This window comes from Pan paniscus, chromosome 5, assembly GCF_029289425.2.
Source record: "Pan paniscus chromosome 5, NHGRI_mPanPan1-v2.0_pri, whole genome shotgun sequence".
In the NCBI taxonomy this organism is placed as follows: domain Eukaryota; kingdom Metazoa; phylum Chordata; class Mammalia; order Primates; family Hominidae; genus Pan; species Pan paniscus.
The window spans coordinates 178,416,493-178,438,079 of record NC_073254.2 but is presented as its reverse complement, the minus strand read 5'-3'; the positions used below and the strand labels follow the sequence as shown (position 1 = coordinate 178,438,079).

At 40.5% G+C, this 21,587-nt stretch overlaps 1 protein-coding gene and 1 pseudogene across 6 annotated transcripts in view; one reads left to right on the top strand and one right to left on the bottom strand.

Annotated features, from left to right (window-relative positions):
• TULP4 (TUB like protein 4) overlaps positions 1 to 21,587 on the bottom strand; it is a 272,370-nt gene that overhangs the window by 182,839 nt on the left and 67,944 nt on the right. For 3 of the 6 annotated variants that reach the window (XM_034963152.3, XM_034963151.3, XM_034963156.3), the window contains one exon: positions 12,600 to 14,818. The exons of 1 other annotated variant lie outside the window; for it this stretch is intronic. In XM_034963152.3, coding sequence (XP_034819043.2) covers positions 12,600 to 12,851 — 252 coding nt within the window. In that variant the 5' untranslated portion in view covers positions 12,852 to 14,818. Of the gene's footprint in view, positions 1 to 12,599; positions 14,819 to 16,384; positions 16,846 to 21,587 lie in introns of those variants that run through there. 2 more of the 6 variants (XM_055114281.2, XM_034963153.3) reach the window with 2 other exon arrangements.
• Positions 18,983 to 21,587, top strand: part of LOC100994674 (signal recognition particle subunit SRP72-like) — a 69,532-nt pseudogene continuing 66,927 nt past the window's right edge.

Sequence of the window (21,587 nt, the reverse complement as noted above, 5' to 3'; positions counted from 1 at the left end):
AAAATTCCACATATAAGTGGATCCACAAAGTTCAAACCATGATAGTCAAGGGACAACTATAAAGATAAATTAGATAATATATTTAAAGTCATGGCATTACTAAGTGATGGAGCTAGAATGTAAACTGAGTCTAGCTCCGGGGCCTGAGCTCTTAATACTATGCTTCTAAAAACTCTGGAAATGTGAAGACAAAATTCTGAAGAAAACTACCTAGAAATCTGTACCCAGCCAAACTATCAAGTGTGAAAGCAATTAAGACATTTACAGAGATTAAAAGTCTTATACTTTATGACTTACAAATACTTTCTTAGGAAGATACTGGAGATTATGTTCCAACAAAAAGGAGTTTAACCAAAAAAATACAAGATTCCATAAACGACACATGGAATAAATAGGGGGCAAAGAGAATTCCCAAGATGATGATTAAAAGGAAGTTCAGGAAATCACCTGGGCAGCAGGCCCACTGAGCAACCAATCCAGAGAGCAGAAGGATGACAAAGGACTCTCAGATGGAGGTCTTCAGGAAAAAAACAAAAACAAAACAAAACAAAAAAATGAACTGATAAACCATCTAATTGGTTTGAATGTATGAAATTATGCTGAAGATGAAGGAAGGTTTTGCAATAGATAAACTAAACCACTGGGGGGAAAATTTTTATCATGAGGAGAAAAGAGTTAAATAATGAAGGAATACAATCATAGTACCCTACTTGGCTCATCTGGGAATAACAGTGACATAGTTTAAATAGTGTAAACACTGAATAATAACCAATATTTGTGATACAGTAATACTGGAATGATTAGATGATAGGGCAAAGCTGGGTTGAGTGACTATGAAAGAAAGAGAAGAGTGCTAAATCTCAGCCTAACGAGATGGGAATGAAGTCAACAGACAAAATCCTAAAATTGATTCATCAAAAAAATAATAGTATGAGCCTTTGTTAAGTGGCCAGGACAACAGGTGGGGGGAGGGGGGGAGACAGGAGTTAGAACATTGCTATTTTTCATTCTTAGCATTTACCAATATGTATACCTATTACTGTGATAAAAAATTAACTTACACTACTGAGCTTTGGTATAAAAATAGATAAGCCAGTTTAGGTGAAATGAAATTCTGACCTAAATATAAAACAAAAGTTTCATTTCTGCCTCTTTGCTAGAAAGGTTCCTTATTCAAAATAAGAATTCCTAAGACATTTAAAAGAAGAGCTGTTCCTCGGCTGGGCGCGGTGGCTCACGCCTGAAACCCCAGTACTTTGGGAGGCCGAGGCGGGCGGATCACGAGGTCAGGAGATTGAGACCATCCTGGCTAACACGGTGAAACCCCGTCTCTACTAAAAATACAAAAAATTAGCCAGGCGTGGTGATAGGTGCCTGTAGTCCCAGCTACTCGGGAGGCTGAGGCAGGAGAATGGCATGAACCCAAGAGGCAGAGCTTGCAGTGAGCCGAGATTCAACCACTGCACTCCAGCCTGGGAGACAGAGTAAGACTCTGTCTCAAAAAAAAAAAAAAGAAAAGCTGTTCCTCAAATCCCTTCAGTTTACAATAACTGGCTACAATTAAGAGTTAGGCTCATGTGTACATTATCATAGTATCATGGTGACTGATGTCTGTTACTTCTTTAAGACTATTATTTCCATAATTGATTAAGCATAGCCAGTGCTGTCAACTCTCAGTTATCCACATTGGTGAAAAAATGCACTGAATTGAATGGTAATTTTTACACTCACATTTGATTTTTCGACAATTCTGTTTGAATATGAGAGTCTTCTTATGGTCTTGGAATACGGCCCAAACCAAAAGCACTGTCTTCTTTCATGCCACAAACATTTATTACTATTGTTTATTATCATGACTATGTATGTCTGGTCCCACCTGTCCATCCTGCTTTGCTTTCCACTACTCTCCAACACTTCACCAAACTCTTCCATGTCCAAAACACACACATACCACAGTCATTCATAACTCTGTTTAAGGGTGCCTCTTCCCTTCACCTTTTTGAAGCAGTGTCTTATAGATAGAAAAACACACAGACACAAATTCAAATCTCAGATCTGCCATCATCTAGCTCTGCAACCTCAGACAATTTCCTTAACATCTCAGAACCTCAGGTTCCCCAACTGTACAGCAGGGATATTAATACAAAGCTGTAGAGAGATGTTATGAGGGCTACACTAAATAATGGACATAGCACACACACACAAATTACAGGAATATATATGGCAATTGTCATCAGCAAAGACAACATTATATCCATGCAAACAATATCCACCCTCTGACACACGATAGACGATCCATCTGGGCAGGAACAGTGCCTTTTTCACCACTGTAGAGCCAAAGCCCAGCAGAGTCTAGCCTAGAGCGAGCTCTCAAATGTTTACGGAACCGAAACGAACATTAAGGTCCAGCTCACCCCCTGACTCTGCAGGAAGCTTCCCTGACCACACTGGTCCACAGTGCTTCATCCTCTGACCTACTATAGCACTCTGCAGTACATCAGAACAGTACAACATCTGCCACCCATTTCTTCAGACTTGGTCTAAAAAAAGAAGACAGACTCATCAGGACAATGACGTTAATTATGGCTATAGTCAGGGAACGTAAGAATATTTTTTAAATACCTAGTAGACTTCATTCACACACTACTCCACCCTTCCAGTCCCACTATGCAGATCCTTTCTCTCAGTGTTCCCACTGAGGAAATCCTTCGTGATAAAGCTGGCAGATAAAAGCGCAACATCCACCAAATTCTAGTAAGTGCATTTTATCGGTTTAAATTCCTTTCCAGGGTAAAAAACTAGGTAAGTTTCCACTATTCATTTCACTCAATACAGTAAATTTACCTGCAAAAAGTACAGTTAAGTCCTCACTTAACTTCAAGGATAGGTTCTTAGAAGCTGAACTTTAAGCAAAAATGACCTGCATATGAAAACAATTTTACCTTAAGCTAACTGATATAAACAAGAGTAAAGATCCTACGTATATACTACATACTAAGTGTTGTTTCACCTAAAGCTGCAGTTTCCAAGAACTTAACAATATTGAGGACTTACTGTATAGAAAAGTCCGAGGGGTTGTGGTTTTGCAATTCATATCTCTTAACATTATATGGTTTTGAAACCTGCCATGCAGATCACTGAATCCACAAACATTCAACCATGATGTAGCCCTGAGCTTCTCAGCCCCTATTACCAGCTACAGATGATCCCAAGGAGGGCTTTTCTCCACCAACTATGCCCTCTCTGTATTCAATGCACCTCCGGGAGTGGGGCAGCCCTCCTGTAATGGAATATCTAAAGGTACTACCTAGGAAGGAAACAAGGTAGATGTGGTCACCTAGCATGCTACAATATGCTCACATGAACAGAAATGTTGCTTTACCAGAAGGGTTGCATGAGTCATTAATGCTGAGTCACTAATAAATTATCTCTAACTCAGGTCATGAACACATGATTATGTAACTTTTCAAACGACTACAACCACATGCTGAATACATTAAGCACAGGAACAGTCATATCTGAGCACCTGCATAAGTCAAATTATTAAGGCAGCACCCTAGTTTAACCATCTGCCATGGAAACTAATAAAAAGTGTAGCATGCTCAGATGGATAAAATCCCCATTACAAACCACAAACATTTCACAGTATAGTCAAAAGGCGCAGAGAACATCACTGCCTGTCCAACAAGGGCAATTTTGTTCCAGGGCAAGAAAAAATGCATAGGTCCTTGTCCTTGTCAGCCAGGTTCCAACAGCATCTGACAAGGTGAGTACAGTCACATGCTTAGGTTGGGGCTGGGGAACGAAGTGTCCTTCATCTCTCTCAGAAATGCCTCTCTAAAGCCAGAATGTGGCTTAATCTTCTTGCACCACTGAGAAAAGCACGCGCTAAACGTGCTAAATCCTAAGTATTTCTCAAGGCCCTGCTCAAAGATCATCTTCACCACACAATCTCTAGGAAGCCTCATTCTTCATTCTTTGAACAATTCAAAGCTTGCTTTCTCTTCCTAATGGAAATGCAAATAGAGGAAGGCGAAGTCCACGTTTCACCCTCATGCTAGACTGTAGATTCCATGAGGTATAAGCTGGGACTTCTCTTGCCCCCCGACAGTGGCAAATACACGCAGCACCTGGCACACAACAGAGATGCAGTAAATACCTGCTAAAAATTAATGCATGTGTTTTCAAATCTAAACTGAGGAACAAAAATCAACAAACACTCTTTCTAACCTCATGAGTCAGAACAGTAACTGAATTTCCAGGTACTAAGTGGTATTGTAAGGACTGGAAAGTAATATACTTAAGTATATTACTTTAAGTACAAAGGGTATAGAGTACTTTACTATTTCATCACTTATATATCATTTTCACAGCCCTTCCAAAAACATATTATCTCAGGTTCTACAACTCTGATAGAAGAGAATTATTTTCAATTTACTACTGACTTGAGTAAACTAATGAATGACTTGGACAGGTAAAGCTAGAACTTCTTGGAATCAAGATATGGAAAAACAGAAACAGAAAGGAAAAAAGAACAGGCCATCACTAAAGGAAATAAAACAGCCCTCCATTATATCCACCATTATAATACCTTAGCTGGTCACAAATCTACTAAAAGTCACTTTCTATGTAGAATTTATAAGAGAGATAAAAGAGCTGCAGTGAGTTTTTGCTGGCTTTAATCCAAAATGAGTCAACTTTTCCCACTAAAACTGTTGTACAGATTAAGTACGTTAAATACTGTATAAATGTTTCAAAATAAAATGGTTTTCTAACCTCTGCGAATGTTGAGAAAGTTGGTCATCACTATGCACAGTGAGGTGGACACAGAACCTGGCTTGCCAGTCCCCAGTGGCTCTGGGCCTTCTTCAGGAGAGGGTGAATCAGACAATGGTACTAGGAGGATCTTTCAACTGCAAGGGAGACCATTCTTACAATCTAGAAATTCCCATCCTTTTTGGAATTAAGATGTGTCATACAATGTTTTTAGGAAAAAGAAAAGTACTTTAGAAGTAAATTTTTATAATATTTTTAAAACACTTAAAAAACTTAACATAGATTGTTGAGTCCTCCACAATAGAAAAATAGTAGAGTTTAAGTCAAGAGATTCATGAGGAGGTTTATGCTAGGCATGGTGGTGAAGTGAGCACGTTTCAGATATTATCTGGAAGTCAGATACAGTGGGAGGTCTTGCTAATAACAAGACTTGGGGACAAGGGAAGCGCAGGGAGATTCCTGAGTTGAGAGCTGAACTGACTGGCTGGTCTTGGGCCATCTACTAAAATGGGGAAACAGCGCATGGAACTGATCTGAGGTTCAAGGGGCGGGGGGAAATGAGTTCTGTCTGGGTGACCGGTAGTCTGCGAGGCCTGATTGGTGTCCACTTTTGTATCTCATATATCAAGTTGGAGAATGAAGTCTGGAACTAGAAGGAGATGGCAGACAGAGAGAGGTATCTGGAGTCATAGCATGTAGGGAGATTTAAAGCCAACATAGAGAGGAAATACAGAAAAATATGCATGCCTGGTGCCCGTTAACATTTAAAGATGAGGCAAAAAAAAGAAAAAAAGGCAGAGCCAGCAAAGAAAGGCGGAAAGCAGAGGCCAGAACAGTAACAGGAAAACCAGGAGAGCCTGGTGTCCTGGACAACATTTCAATTCTACTGATGCTACTGAGACATCAAGTGCAGTTTAAAAACAAAAACAAAACACCAAAAACCTATAGGTTTAGCAATGTGTGGTCATTGAGGAGATCATTTCAGTAGAATAAGGAAAGAAAGCACACTGAAGTGGGCCAAAAAGTTAAAGAAAATTTTTTAAAAAAATAAATAAATAACTGATATTCTAAACAATGAGAGGTGAGGAAGTTAAGAATGACAGGGTACATTGATCTTCCAATAAGTTTTACCAAACGAGGCAAGCAGATAACTATAATAAAGCATGATCAGCGCAACCAGAGAAGTCTGTTAAGTGTACAACAGGGACAAGGGGCAGGGTCAGAGAAAGCATATCGGAGAAGATGTACCCAATCCAAGAATTCAGGTGAGACCACTGCTACAGTAGTCGTGTCCTTATAACAAAACCAATTCCAGCAACTACACATAGCTGCCTGCTTATTCTCAAGTCAAAAAAATCCTGTTGGCCGGGCATGGTGGCTCAGGCCTGTAATCCCAGCACTTGGGGAGGCTGAGGCGGGTGGATCACCTGAGACCAGGAGTTTGAGACCAGCCTAGTCAACATGGCAAAATCCCGTTTCTACTAAAAATACAATAATTAGCTGGGTGTGGTGGCGGGCACCTGTAATCATAGCTACTCAGGAGGCTGAGGCAGAAAAATGGCTTGAACCTGGGGGGCAGAGGTTGCAGTGAGCCAAGATTACGCCATTGCACTCCAGCCTGGGTAATAAAGTGAGACTCTGTCTAAAAAAAAAAAAAAAAAAAAAAAAAAATATATATATATATATATCCTGTTAAATGACAATCAGTACAAATAACCTTGATTAATTTGCACGACATCTACAATATCTGTAAGAAATTGTTTCATAGAATAAAAACATTCCCAAATAATTATTTTCTGAAATAATCTTCATTATGGAACATAATCATTATTTTGCCTGACATACCTGCCCACCTATTGAGGACTCTTTTAAAAGAAAAACTCATCTTTCTTGAATTACTGCTTCACAGTAAAAGGACAAATAATTCTAAAAAAGCATCACTTCTCAGCCAGCCACGAAGAGTCCCCCTTGGAGTTTCAGTAGGTAAGCACACATCTATTCCTCTTCCATAACACTGCTAATCAAAGGTTTCAAAAGAGATACTGGTAAAAGGATTATTTTGTTTCTGTCCCCAAATGCCATAGAAAGTTGCTTTGGGAAAAGTTGGTTTGGCTGATCATTCATCTTTTGTGGTAGTGGTTCTTTTTTATGAAAGGTGCTTTCAGGATTGAGGGGGGCATATATTTTCACCATCTGATTAGAACCATTAACATATTTACCAAATATGAAGCTATGTATCACAGGATAAGAATTCCTCTACTATATGTTTCACTCTGGCAAATATAGCTAATACCATTTTATCACAAATTTCTAACAACAGAATACACAATGTGAGAAAGGCAAACTAGTCTCAAAGACTAGACAAACATTTATCACAGTATTTAATTTCAGATTTAATTTATCTAACTGAATACATTTATAATTCCAAAACTGTTAAGATTTGTTAAATACTTACATAATATAAAACAGATTTTACATACTAGCTGAGGGTGAAATAAATTATCTTTCATTCAGATTTTTTTCCTTTTTAATTCAGTTGTGAAATTAGCAGACGACTAGATCTGACCCCTTCAATTTAGTTAGTTCCGTGGCCAGAAATAAAATCTTGCAATGGTTCTTTCAGTAGTGTTCTTAAGGGATGGCCGGTGGGGACACAGGGTTTTTCTGCTTCCTGTGGTAGAAGGGAGTGAAGATAAGGTAACTAACTAAGGGCAGAGATGAGTTAAATGTCAGCCTTCCCGGAAATGAAAAACCAAATTAAATAAAACCCAAGGTTTCTTTTGATGATTCCCTTAAATGAAGATACAAGTTCACAACCCCTGATTGAGAATCCTTAGAGACAAGTATTTTGAATTCAGAATTTTTTAAATCTTAGCAAAGTCCTACAAGGGGAGCTCCTGTCAATTATCTAGTGCCACCCACAGGTCTGGGCAGCCCCCATAATAAAACACAGTATTTCTGCAGCTGAAGTGATGGAATAACAACAACCAGCGGCTTCACATCAGTCCAGGTCAGGTCTTGCCATTGAAACAATTATACAAAAACTTGCTATTTTCAGAGCCCTTAGATTTAACAATCGTGAGCTGGGCACAGTGGCTCTCACCTATAATCCCAGCACTTTGGGAGGCTGAGGTGGGCGGATCACTTAAGTTTAGGAGTTTGAGACCAGCCTGGGCAACACAGCAAAACCCTGTCTCTACCAAAAAAAAAAAAGAAAAAAAAAATTTGTAACTAGCTGAACATTGTGGCATATGTCTGTAGTCCCACCTACTTGGCAGGCTGAGGTGGGAAGATCACTCAAACCCAGGAGGCAGAGGCTACGGTGAGCGGTGATTGTGCCACTGCATTCTAGCCTGGGGAAGAGAGCAAAGCTCTGTCTGAAAAAATTAAATAAAAAAAAAAGATATAACAATTGAGGATAAGGGATTGAGGACTTGTATTTAACACAAGTTATAAGAAAATAAAGTTGTAGGAAAATGTTAGACCCCTGGATTCCAGTTCTCCTCCATACAAGCAGCATGAATTTAGGCAGGTTATTTAACATCTTTAAAGCCTGAGTTTTCTTCCCTATAAAATGGAAATAATGATATCTTCCCATGAGTCTGCTGTAAACAACATGAGGTAAGATGTCTGAAACCACGTCAGGCACTGGGCAGTAGGATGACCAACTCAGTTTGCCTGGGATTTTCCAGGTATTAACACCGACAGTCCCACATCCTGGGAAGCTAGGAGAGTTGGTCACTCTACTTGACAGGCATTCAGTAAATGGAACATATTCTTTTCTTTGCGGTGGGTGGGGGAGAGTAGAGACAGGGTCTCACTATGTTACCCAGGCTGGTCTTGAACTCCTAAGCTCAAGCAACCTTCCCGCCTCAGCTTCCCAAAGTGCTGGGATTACAAGCATGTGCCACCGTGCCCAGCCAAATGGAACAGATTCTAATATGAGGAACAGAAATTAACTAAAAGTAAAAATGCATCAGAGTGAACAGGCAACCTATAAAATGGGAGAAAATTTTTGCAATCTACCTATCTGACAAAGGGCTAATATCCAGAATCTACAAAGAACTTAAACAAATTTACATGAAAGAAACAAACAACCCCGTCAAAAAGTGGGCAAAGGATATGAACAGACACTTCTCAAAAGGGGACATTTATGCAGCCAAAAGACACATGAAAAAATGCTCATCATCACTGGTCATCAGAGAAATGCAAATCAAAACCACAATGAGATACCATCTCACACCAGTTAGAATGGTGATCATTAAAAAGTCAGGAAACAACAGGTGCTGGAGAGGATGTGGAGAAATAGGAACGCTTTTACACTGTTGGTGGGAGTGTAGACTAGTTCAACCATTGTGGAAGACAGTGTGGTGATTCCTCAAGGATCTAGAACTAGAAATACCATTTGACCCAGCCATCCCATTACTGGGTATATACCCAAAATCATGCTACTATAAAGACACATGCACACATATGTTTATTGCAGCACTATTCACAATAGCAAAAACTTGGAACCAACCGAAATGTCCATCAGTGATAGACTGGATTAAGAAAATGTGGCACACATACACCATGGAATACTATGCAGCCCTAAAAAAGGATGAGTTCATGTCCTTTGCAGGGACATGAATGAAGCTGGAAACCATCGTTCTCAGCAAACTATCACAAGGACAGAAAACCAAACACCGCATGTTCTCACTCATAGATGGGAACTGAACAATGAGAACACTTGGATACAGGGCGGGGAACATCACACATGGGGGCCTGTCGTGGGGTGGGGGGCAGGGGGAGGAATAGCATTAGAAGAAATACCTAATGTAAATGATGAGTTAATGGGTGCAGCAAACCAACATGGCACATGTATACCTATGTAACAAACCTGCATGTTGTGCACAGGAACCCTTCAAAAAAAACCAAAAAAGTAAAAATGCAATGTGGAAAAATCATGCAAAACAGTTTCAGCAGTGAGAGAGCCAGACTACTGTCTGTGAATTGGAATCTTCTCTTTTGTGGTAGGCAGAATTCTAAAACCACACCCCCTGGTGTGCACACCCAGTGTAATCCCCTCCCCAGGAGTGGAGGTGAGCATGGCCGGCTCAGGGGTGCCATTTTTCAGACACAGAAAGTCAGAAAGATTTGAAGCTACAGCAGATACTCTCCTCCTGGCCTTGAAGAAGCAAACTGCATGCTGTGGAGAGGGCCACATGGCTGGGACTAGTGAGGGCCTCTAAGACCGGAGGTCCTCAGTCCTACAACCACAAGGAACTGATTTCTGCCAACAACCTGAATGAGCTTGGAAGAAGGCCCTGAGCCTCAGAGGAGCTAGCAGTCCTGGCTGGTACCACGCTTCCCAGCCTGGGAGACCTAAGCAGAGGCCCCAGACATACCATAACAGGGCTTCAGAACTACAGAACTGTGAGACTAAAAATGGGTAACGTTTTAAGCCACCAAGTCTGGGGTGATTTGTTACATAAGAATAAAAAAAAAATTTGAAGAGTACAGATATGTGTGTGTGTTGGGGGGGGAATATGTGTGCATGCCTGTATGTATATGCCCAATATATTATTTGTAAAACATAATTTCTTGCATAAAACCACTGTTTTTAATGGAAAAAGTTCAAATTCAAAAGAAGCTTCTTCATAAATTAAACTCAGTGGAAAAATGAATCTCAAAATACTCTTGGCCTTACAACTAAAACTTTCATACATTAATGATGAGGTGTAAATAGTACAACCACTTTGGAAAACAGGCAATTTCTACTAAACCTAAACACATGCAACACTATGACTTAGAAATTCCACCTTCTGAATGCACAGGTCCATACAAAGACACGCACACAAACGTTCATAGCAGCATTAGTCACAACAGCCAAAAACTGGAAGCAATCCAAATACCCAGGAACAGGAGAAGAAAAACACCAGGTATCTTCCTTCAGTGGACAATTCACATCAGTTAAAAAGAACAAACTAATAATATACACAACAGGGATGAATCTCACAGACATCACGTTGAGTGAAAGAAGCCAGACACAGAGAGTATGTAATGAAGGATTCCATTTCCATTAAGCAGTGACAGAAGTCAGAATATGAGTTACTTCTCAGGAGGGGCGTGCTAGGATCTGAATGTTTCCATCCCCACAAAATTCAATGTTGAAACCTAATCCCCATGTGGTGGTATCAAGAGGTGGGGCCTTTGGGAGGTGATCAGGTCTTGAGGACTCTGCCCTCATAAATGGGATTCCTACCCTTGTAAGATAGGCCCAAGGAAGCTTCCCTTGCCCCTTCCACCATGTGAGGACACAGGAACGAGGTGCCATTTATGGAGGAGAGAGCCCTCACCAGACACTGAAACTGCTAACATCTTGATCTTGGACTTCCCAGTCTTCAGAACTGCAAGCAATAAATTTCTGTTGTTTATGGATTACCCAGTCTAAGATATTTTGTTTCAGCAGCAGGAATGGATTAAGACAGAATGTAAAATCTGGGAAGGAGCACCAAGTACCTGTAACTGGTGCTGGAAATGCTCTATATTTTGATATTGTTGGCGCTTACATGGGTGACTGCATATAAAAATAATCGAGAGTTAAGTTTAGTGCACCTTACTGAATGTTTATATTGCTATGATCTCAATGTTTGTGTGCCCCCAAAATTTGTATGGTGAATCTCCCTAGGTGATGGTAATAAGAGGTAGGGTCTTTATAGGAGGTGATTAAGTCATGAGAACGGAGCCCTCATGTATGGGATTAGTGGCCTCATAAAAGAGGCCTCAGAGACACTCTCATCCTCTTTCCACCAAGAAGAAATAAAAAACTCTACCATACTAGCCCCGGATCTTGAGACTTTCAGCCTCCCGAACTGTGAGAAATAAATTTCTACTGTTTATAAGCCACCCTGTCTATATTTTGTTATAGTAGCACAAATGGACTAAGACCTATACTTGAAAAAATTCCTGCTCCTTTACAGTAGCTATTTAATAACCATTTAATGACATTTTTAAGATGCCTGAAATAGTCATGGATTCCTCATTTTAAAAATACCCAAATAAGCTAGTGAAGAGTAAAACATGAATATTGCGAAGGTGCTATACAAGCAAAACTTTGCAAGAAATTACCAGTCACGCTCTTCTTTAAAACACAATGCCTAACACTTAAGTATTGCTCAATAAATGTTGGTTGCATGAATTTCATAATCCCACTGCTTATATTTTACAAGCCCAGAGGAATCTACATGTACAAATATATGGCATAATAGCCTCAATATAATATACCCTATACATGTGAAAAACTATGGTTTTTGTCCATTAACTACTTCTTTACCTCCAAGTACGAAAACATACAAGCCAAGTGTTAAGCCATCACCAAAGGAACGTAGATGTTAACCGTGCAAGGTAAAGGCAGCACCACTTTCATTTTTCACACTGTCAGTGGGACATCAGGGATGGGGGTAACTCTTTGCCATGTAGACTTGGAGCACGAAAAGTTGGTTAGGATCATCTAATTTAACCCCCCACCCTGGTTAGAAAGCGCCCTGGCCTCCCTACTGCTGGGCGTCTTCCCACTGCCTGGACCCTCTAAGAGAGACAGTGCAGGGAGAAGACAGCAGGGGTGCCAGGGACAACTGACCCACTTGGGGAGGGGCAGCCTACTGTGAACTATGTCCATCTTAGCATCTTTTCTGCCAGAGAATAAGAGACAGAACTCACAGCATGGGAAGTCTCACTAGGCAGCAAGTCTATGAAACTGAAATGAAGGAAGTTTCAAGTCCACAAGGGGCTCAAAAACACCACTGGAAGTGACCAAAAAGTGAAACAAAACCACAGCTCACCTCGCTATTGTGGCCCCGGAGGTTGAAATTTATCCTCTGTGGAGTACTCCTGTCCCTGCGACAGTGACTAGAGGTGAAAGTCACCCCAACCACTCCTCGCCCGTTGCCCGTGGCCAGCCAGCCTTCCTCATAGTAGCGTCTCCTGCACACAGGCTTCTCCTTCTCACTCTTGGGGACACGCCCCTTCCAGGACAGGCACAGGATGTTGGAGTCGCTGCAAAGCACAGGCCCATGTTCCACTGCTGCATACATACTTTCTTCAATGAACTGTTTTACTTAAAAAGTAATGTTAATGCTGTGAAATTTAAACCAATTTCTTTCATTGGTATATGTGTTTTTGTGGTTGGCTTGCGTTGCTTTTTTCCCCCTTTAATTAAGACTGACCTGAATCTAATTAGAAGGTCAGTATTTTATAAAGATCCACCGAATGCATAGTGAAAAAATTCCTCTATAAAAGATGATGGCAGTCTTCTAAGAAAAGGTAATGCTTAAAAAAACATGGGGTCCATTTTTATTTTCAAGTTCTCAGAGGAAGAACGTGCTGATCCTTTGGAGAAAGAGCATCGTTAATTAAGTGGTGATCAAGAAACGGTTTTCTTCTTTTTACTCCACTTGGTTATTCTCATTCAGCCTGAGATTCCAGTTTAGTGTAATATGATTCCAGAGACAAAGGGTTGCAAATACATAGATTTCAAGTAACTTAAGGCTTTAAGAATCCCTCTAGCTCGAATTTTTCTCTTCAAAAGTTCGGATGCAGAGACAGAATACACAGGATCATCTTCCTTCTGAAGCCACCCTCTAGCATGTTTCCTGAACTAGACAAATTTCTGCTGCTAAAGCTGAAAAAGATTGCATAAAGGGAAAAAAAGGCACACAAACCGTGCAAAACAGACCAGAGTTTGTGCAGACAAGAGTCCAAATTTTAGGAAGAAAAACAGACTCTCTCCTTGTTGTTTCAGAACCAGAAACTTTCCACCTCAAAGCTTGGCCCTGTGTCCCCGGGGAACGCAGGGCTCCATCGGACTACTCCTCCACCAGCCGGCGCACCCCTCAGTGCCATAGAGGCTAGAAAGAAGGCCCCTTCACTCAAGAGGCAGAATGTTCCAGCGCTCTTACAGTGGTCCCAGTGTTTGCCCTGGGTGAGTCTTAAATCCTCTTGCTGACAAAACAGAGCCACGTCGCAAGATTTTGTTTCTTTTGCTCGTCTCCCTTCTCGCTCCCCCAGTTAGCACTCCCCTTTTCTGCTCCTAAAGATCTTTTTCCATCTTGATGAAAAAAGCTAATCTTAGAATTAAGTCCATCAAGTAATCTTCTCATACGCAAGTCTTCTTGGACTTGACAGGGAAGTTAATCCCTTAAAACAAAAGCAGAAGCCAGAGTCAGATTCCCCTAGCTGTCTCCCTAGAGAGTGATCGTGTTTTGCTGATGGGTGCTTTCCTGTTCACATTCAGAGACTGTCTCCAAACACCACACCACTAGTCCAAAAAAAAGAAAGCTTTGCTTGGATTTTCCTTGATATTTATTTAATAATTATTGGTTTCAATTGCTATTTTACAATATTATCCTATAGATGCAGGAAAAAAAAGGGGGAAATAATAAATTAAAATTTCTCAAATACAGTTAATTAAGATAGGCAAAGGAATCAGTTCATTATTCAAACTTGTCCCATCATACTTGAACTTGCTTTCCTCTAGCCATAACCACAGTAGGAGTTACTTTTCAGTCTAGAGTTTTAATCCGTCCAAATCACCAAACCCACTGAAAAATAAAGTGCAACAAACACTGTGTGAGCCGCTGCAATGTTTGAAATCACACTTCTTTCTCAGTCACCTTCTCACTTAGTTCCTTCTTTAAACTGGAGAATATTTTTGTGGTTTAATCTGCGCAAATTTTTTTTTCTTCTTTTTGCAGACTTTCTTTACCCGTGCAGACCATATGGAAAATTGGCCATTAGTGATGTATTTTTCTCCCCGGGCTCCTGAGCCCAGTGGTGTCAAGTTGCTCCATCTGATTCTTAAATTAATTTTCATCAGTTGTAAAACTCTCAAGTGTGCACAAGAATGAGCCTGTCTTCCCGTGTGAATGTGTAAGTACAGAAAGAAGGTTTTAAATGCACACAGACACACACTCTTCAACTGCCATACGAAGCGTCTGCTTCCCCAGTCATTTCAGGAACCATCAGATTATTCACGGCTGGGAGGCCCTGGAGTCTTACAAATCTGTTTAAAAAAAAAAAAAAAGATATAAAATTTAAAAACTTTAAAACACTGGAAAATAAAAGTTTTAAGAATAATTGCTGAAACTGAAATGAGAGACCCATCTTTACACTTACATCAAATGGAGCTACTGACTGCACTGAATGGTAAAATCCAATAGTGAAAGGATACACCTCACCAGACTCAAGACAACACACAACAAATGAGAGTTCTGCCTGCCACTGATCGTTGTATTCAATTTGTCAGCAGCTGGGCACATCTGAATGAAATCATAACTGCCATTCTTCCACACTGAACTGTACTTTCTAAGACTCTGAACTCCGAATGTGAAACTCTACCCCTCCAGAGACCATGGTCGCTGTTTAAGCAGGCATCCTCAAAAAGGAGACTGAAATGACTCAGGCAAGTTATCTGGATTGATTTTTTCACGATTAATAAAAGATATTCCCTCAAGACACAAAGCAGTAAGGGCCTTTAAAACTCATCCGTCCCTGATGGCTGGCAGGTCTCGGAGCAAAGTGCAGCTGTTTTCTAAGCTTTTAAGTGGTCTACCAGCAATAAAGTTCTAGAGAATCTCTCTCTAGCAAATCCATTCCATCTTCTTCCTACTGCCTGAAGTCCAGGCTGCATCACATCCTCTACAAACACGAGAACACTCTGTCCCTAACTTACTCATCCTCCCTACCCTCCGGCCCCGCCAGTCCTTCCAGAAAGCAGAGTGGCCTTTCTCAAATTCAGCAGACTCTCTCAGTCTGCTGGGGCAGCTGAAGCAGCCCAGCCCCACCCCACAGGAACTGGACACTGCAAGGGAAGGGAAGGGCCCAGGTGTTCGCATTTCTAACAAGCTCCCAAGAGATGCTAATGCTGCTGGGAACCAGGCTTTGAGAACTACTGGCCTGTAGCATCAAGTCCCAGCAAAAGACTCTACTTTCATCATAATACTAGGACATAATCTGCCTTCTTCCGTGTTCACATTTGTATCCATGGTGCAAAATCAACAGTGGGTCAAACTGCAAGCTCTTTAACACCAATCAAGGTAGAGGTACCAACTGCACCAGTAGTCACAGATTAAAAAAAAGAAAGAAAAAAAAAAGCCAGCCTCACTTAAGAACATCTTTGATACGGCAGTAAAAATTATTAATTTTATTAAATATCAGCCCTTGAGTACATGGTTTTTAATACCCTTGTGTCCCAAAATAGTAGGTACACATAAAGTACTTCTGTGGACTACTGAAGCACCATGGTAGTCCCAGGAAAAAGCATGTATTATACAGTTTAAGTTGCAAAATGAACTGCTTGCTTTTTTCATGGAATACCATGTGACATGGTTTGAATGTTTGGCCCCTCCAAATCTCATGCTGAAACGTAACCCCCAGTGTTAGAGGTGGGGCCTGGTGGGAGGTGTTTGGATCATGGGGGCAAGTCCCTCATGAATGTCTTGGTGCTGTCTTCTGACAGTGAGTGAACTCTCACGATACCTGGTTGTTTAAAAGAACGTAGCACCAGGAGTTCGAGACCAGCCTGGCCAACATGGTGAAACCCTGTCTCTACTAAAAATACAAAAATTACCTGAGCATGGTGGTGGGCACCTGTAATCCCAACTACTCAGGAGGCTGAGGCAGAAGAATTGCTTGAAACCGGAAGGCAGAGGTTGCGGTGAGCCAAGATCGCACCACTGCACTCCAGCCTGGGCGAAAGAGAAAAACTCCGTCTCAAAAAAAAAAAAAAAGTGTAGCACCTCCCACCTCTCTTGCTGCTCCCGCTCTAGCTATGTGACACGCTAGTTCCTTGTCACCTTCTGCCATGTTTGTAAGCTTCCTGAGGCCTCGCCAGAAGCAGATGCCAGCACCATGCTTCCTGTAAAGCCTGCAGAGCCATGAGCCAATTAAAACAATTTTCTTTATAAATTACCCAGTCTCAGGTATTCCTTATAGTAATGCAAATGGGCTAATACCCCAAGTTTACTAAAAAGTATGAATGACAAATTATGGTTGTTCCAGCTGGGATATTTGGCCGACATTTTCTTGAACATGAACAAAGTAAGCCTGCCACTTTAAGGAAAACAACTAACAGAATTTGTTGTTGAAAATAAAAACTGAGCTTTCAAGTTAAATTTAGATGTTTGCGAAAATCAGCACTCATCACTATGAGCTTGCGAGCTCCCCATGTAACTGGGGGTGATGTTAATAAATGTGAATTTTTTTATTTTTTATTCCATATTTCATTATATATCAATATTTGGAAGACTCACATACTTGGTAAACAAATATTTTCCAAATGACCAACAAAGATGATAGAAATTATACTTGAGTAAAAGATCCATTCAAGGTACAAGACTTTGGGAGGCCGAGGCGGGGGTCACCAGAGGTTAGGAGTTCGAGACCGGGCTGGCCAACATGGTGAAACCCCATCTCTACTAAAAAATACAAAAATTAGCTGGTTGTGGTGGCAGGTGCCCGTAGTCCCAGCTACTCGGGAGGCTGAGGCAGGACAATCAATTGAACCCAGGAGGCGGAGGTTGCAGTGAGCCGACATCACACCACCGCGCTCTAGTCTGGGTGACAGTGAGACTCCGTCCCAAAAACAAAACAAAACAAAAAAAGTGCAAAGAAGACAAATGAATTTTAATGTAACCAAGGATGAAAAATTCACTGATATATTTCATTCAAATTCTACATTGCAACTAACCTTTGAGAAACTACCACTTGTTGAATTTTAGTGTGGTTATCAAAGAAAAACATCCATGATTATCTGAAGACTATTAAAATCCTCCTTTCTTTTCCAATTATATATGTGTGTGAGGCTGAATTTTCTTCATATACTTCAACAAAAATGACATATTGCAAGATTAAATGTAGAAGCAAATATGAGAACCTAGCCATCTTTAAGTAAGCCAGACATTAGATATTGCTGCCAAAATATAAAACAATACACTCTTATTATTAAATGTTTTAGTTTTAGGACAAGCAGTTGTTTTCATAAAAATATATAACTTATTTAATGGGTTTATGTTTTTAATAAATTAGGGAATATTTTTAAATTTATCAGTTTTATTTTATTTTTTTGAGAGACAGCCTCACTCTGTCGCCCAGGCTGGAGTACAGTGGTGTGATCACAGCTCACTGCAGCCTCAAATTCATGGGCTCAAAAAAATCCTCCCACCTCAGCCTCCTGAGTAGCTAGGACCACAGGTGCATACCACCACATCCAGTTAACTTTTGTATTGTGTGTAGAGACAGGGTTTCGCCATGTTAGCCAGGCTGGTCTCGAACTCCAAGGCTCAAGTGATCCACCCCTGCTCAGCCTCCCGAAGTAGCTGGGATTACAGGTGTCAGCCACTGCACCCAGCCAGTTTTAATTTCTAATATGGTAAATATCAACAGATAACCACAAAAAGAAAAGTTCCTTTGGACCTTCAATAATTTTTATGAATATAAAGGAGCCCTGAAACAATAAAGTTCAAAAATCACAGACATATACTAACTCTCTAAAATGTAAATCTATCTTTCCTTCTTTCTTTATTTTGAAAAGGAGTCTCACTCTCACCCAGACTGCAGTGCAGTGGCGCAATCTTGGCTCACTGCAACCTCCCTCGAACTAGGCTCAAGCAATCCTTCCACCTCAGACTCTTGAGGAGCTGGGACTACAGGCGCACGCCGCCATGCCCGGCTAACTTTTTGTACTTTTTGAAGAGACAGGGTTTCCCAATGTTGCCCAGGTTAGTCTCAAAAACTCCTGGGCACAAGTGATCTGCCTGCCTCAGCCTCCCAAAGTACTGGGATTAAAGGCATGAGCTACAGCACCCAGCCAAATGTAAATCTTAAATAACTATTTTATTAAGGTATATAGGATAAATTTCCACAGTAAAAGCACAGTGTTCCATTTCACATATACTGTTAAGGTTTTTAACCAAACTTTAAAAATATCTTTAAAATCATAAAACGCCATATATGCTAGACAAATATGGCAGTTTTTTAAAATTCCACTTTATTATGATTCAAAATGCATAATGGATACAAAAATCTAACAACAAAAAAGAACAATCAAAGCTTCCGAATTCCTGAAAGGCTGGTGCCAATTTTATCAATACCATTAACAAAAATGAGTGGTGTTGGGCATTTCACTTCCTTTCTTTCTACCTTTTCTCATAAAGATGAGAAAACGAGAATGGTAACTAAACTGATTAAGTTTCCAAGGAATGATAAGAATATGGTCAAATCAACACTAGTAAGGGGGGTTGGTATAAAATGATTAAAAAGCAACTACCAGATTGAAAGCAGAAACTTGAACAGATATTTGTATGCCAATGTTCATGGCGGCATGATTCACAGTAGCCAAAAGGTGAAACCAATATAAATTACTTTTTTTTTTTTTGAGACAGGGTTTCCCTCTGTCTTTCAGGCTGGAGTGCAGAGACGTGATCACAACTCACTGCACCCTTGAACTCCTAGGCTCAAGCTATACTCCCACCTCAGCCTCCCAAATAGCTGAGACTACAGGTGCATACCACCAGGCTAGCTAATTTTTTTTTTTTTAATTTTTGGTACAGACAGGGTCTTATTATATTGCCCAGGCTGGTCTCAAACTCCTGGGCTCAGGCAATCTTCCCACCTCAGCCTCCCAAAGGGCTGGAATTACAGGTGTGAGCCACCACACCCAGCAACAACCCAAATGTCCACTGATGGATCAACGGGTAAACAAAATGTGGTATATGTGTACACACACACACACACACACACACACACACACGCACACACAATGAAATATCATTCAGCCTTAAAAGGGAGAGTAATTCTGGTACATGCTACCAAACGGATGAACTCTGAGGACATTATGCTAGGTGAAATAAGCCAGTCACAAAAAGACCAATACCTTATGACTCCAGTGATACGAGGGACCAAGAGTAGATAGTAGTAGGATTCATAGAAACAGTAAGTAGAAGGGTGAGCGCCAGGGGCTGAGGGGAGGGGAAATAAAAAGTTAGTGTTTAATGGGTATAGAGTTTTAGTTTTGTAAGATGAAAAGAGTTCTGGAGGCAAATGGTTGCAAAATAATGTGAATGTACTTTAATACCACTGAACTGTACACTTTAAAAATGGTAAAAATGGGCTGGGCACAGTGGCTCACACCCATAATCCCAACACATTGGGAGGCTGAGGCAGGAGGATGGCTTGAACCTAGGAGTTTCAGACCAGTATGGACAATATAGCAAGACCCCGTCGTTACAAAAAATAAAAAAATCAGCCAGACATGGAGATGCACACCTGTAGTCCCAGCTACTTGGAAGGCTGAGGTGGGAGGATTGCTTGAGCCCGGGAACTCAAGGCTACAGCGGGCCATGATCACACCACTGTACTTCAGCCTGGGTGACAGAGTGAGACCCCATCTCAAAAAAAAAAAAAAAAAAAGATAAAATTGGTAAATTTAATGGTATATATATTTCCCCTCAATTTAAAAAATGAGATAAGTTGGTTAAAAAGCAACTATTCATATAAAGTCTTTCAATAACAGATTGAAAGTAAATATTACTCTGCTTGTCATTATGATGTTTTTTACCCTGAACACTGTTAACACAGGCCCAAGGGCAATCCTGGGTGTTTTCATTAAGAATAAATAATGCTGACCTCCACAGATATTATTAGAAACAAACCTGTTTCTAATAATTACAGCTTATTTTCAGAACATTCCTGTATATCAGTACAAAACCCATACCTGCTTTTAGGATATTAGAATCTCAAACCAAAGAATACATGTGTCTAATTGAATTAATGACCTGCTAGGGTTCTAGATGCCAGTAATGAAACACATAAGATGCTTCCCACTCTAGCTTCCATACGATCCAGTTCTAATGGCAAAGAAGGAGCCCCAGAACTTGCTTGGAAAGTTCAACCTAGGGACAGGATGGTGTATCAGGTATGTTAGATACCCATAGATTAATCAACCAATAAATCTTCATTAAACAGCTATTAATATTATTAATATTATACACAAGGCCCCTGTGCTGTGTTCTCTCCCTCTCTTGTCCCCAGTTAGATATTCTACTTTCTAACTTATTTTCACTACAATTTATTTTGTGTTATCTGATTCCTATTTTCCACCAACACAGATAAAATTTACCATCGGGAGTGGAGAGGTAAAAAAGCATTTTTGGTTTGTTTTGTTTTCTAAACCGTTTGAATTAACGTTAGAGACTGGAGATAAATTAGGGAAGATATTTTCCACTTACACAATTTTAACAGAAACATATTCATTACAAGTTGTAAGAATGCAACCACTCTGGAAAATAGTTTGGTATTACTAGTATTACTGAAGACGTGAATACCCTGCAAATAGCATTCCCACTCCTGAGTGTGTGCACCAGAACACAATGTCTGTGAGTGCTCAAGGGGAGGTAGATATAAGGTATTCACATACAAAGTATTCACAGCAGCAGGGTTTACATCAGCTCCAAACTGAAAACAACACAGACCCTTACCAGTAGTTCTGCTTTTGCCCTTTGCCTTGTGATCTTTGTTGGACCCTTATCAGTAGTTCTGCTTTTGCCCTTTGTCGTGTTCCCTGAGAAGCATGTGATCTTTATTAGACCCTTATTAGTAGTTATGCTTTTTACCCTTTGAAGCATGTGATCTTTGTACCTACTCCCTGTTCTTACAACCCCCCCCCCTTTTGAAATCCTTAATAAAAACTTGCTGGTTTGAGGCTCAGGCGGGCATCACGGTCCTACCGACATGTGATGTCACGCCCAGAGGCCCAGCTGTAAAATTCCTCTCTT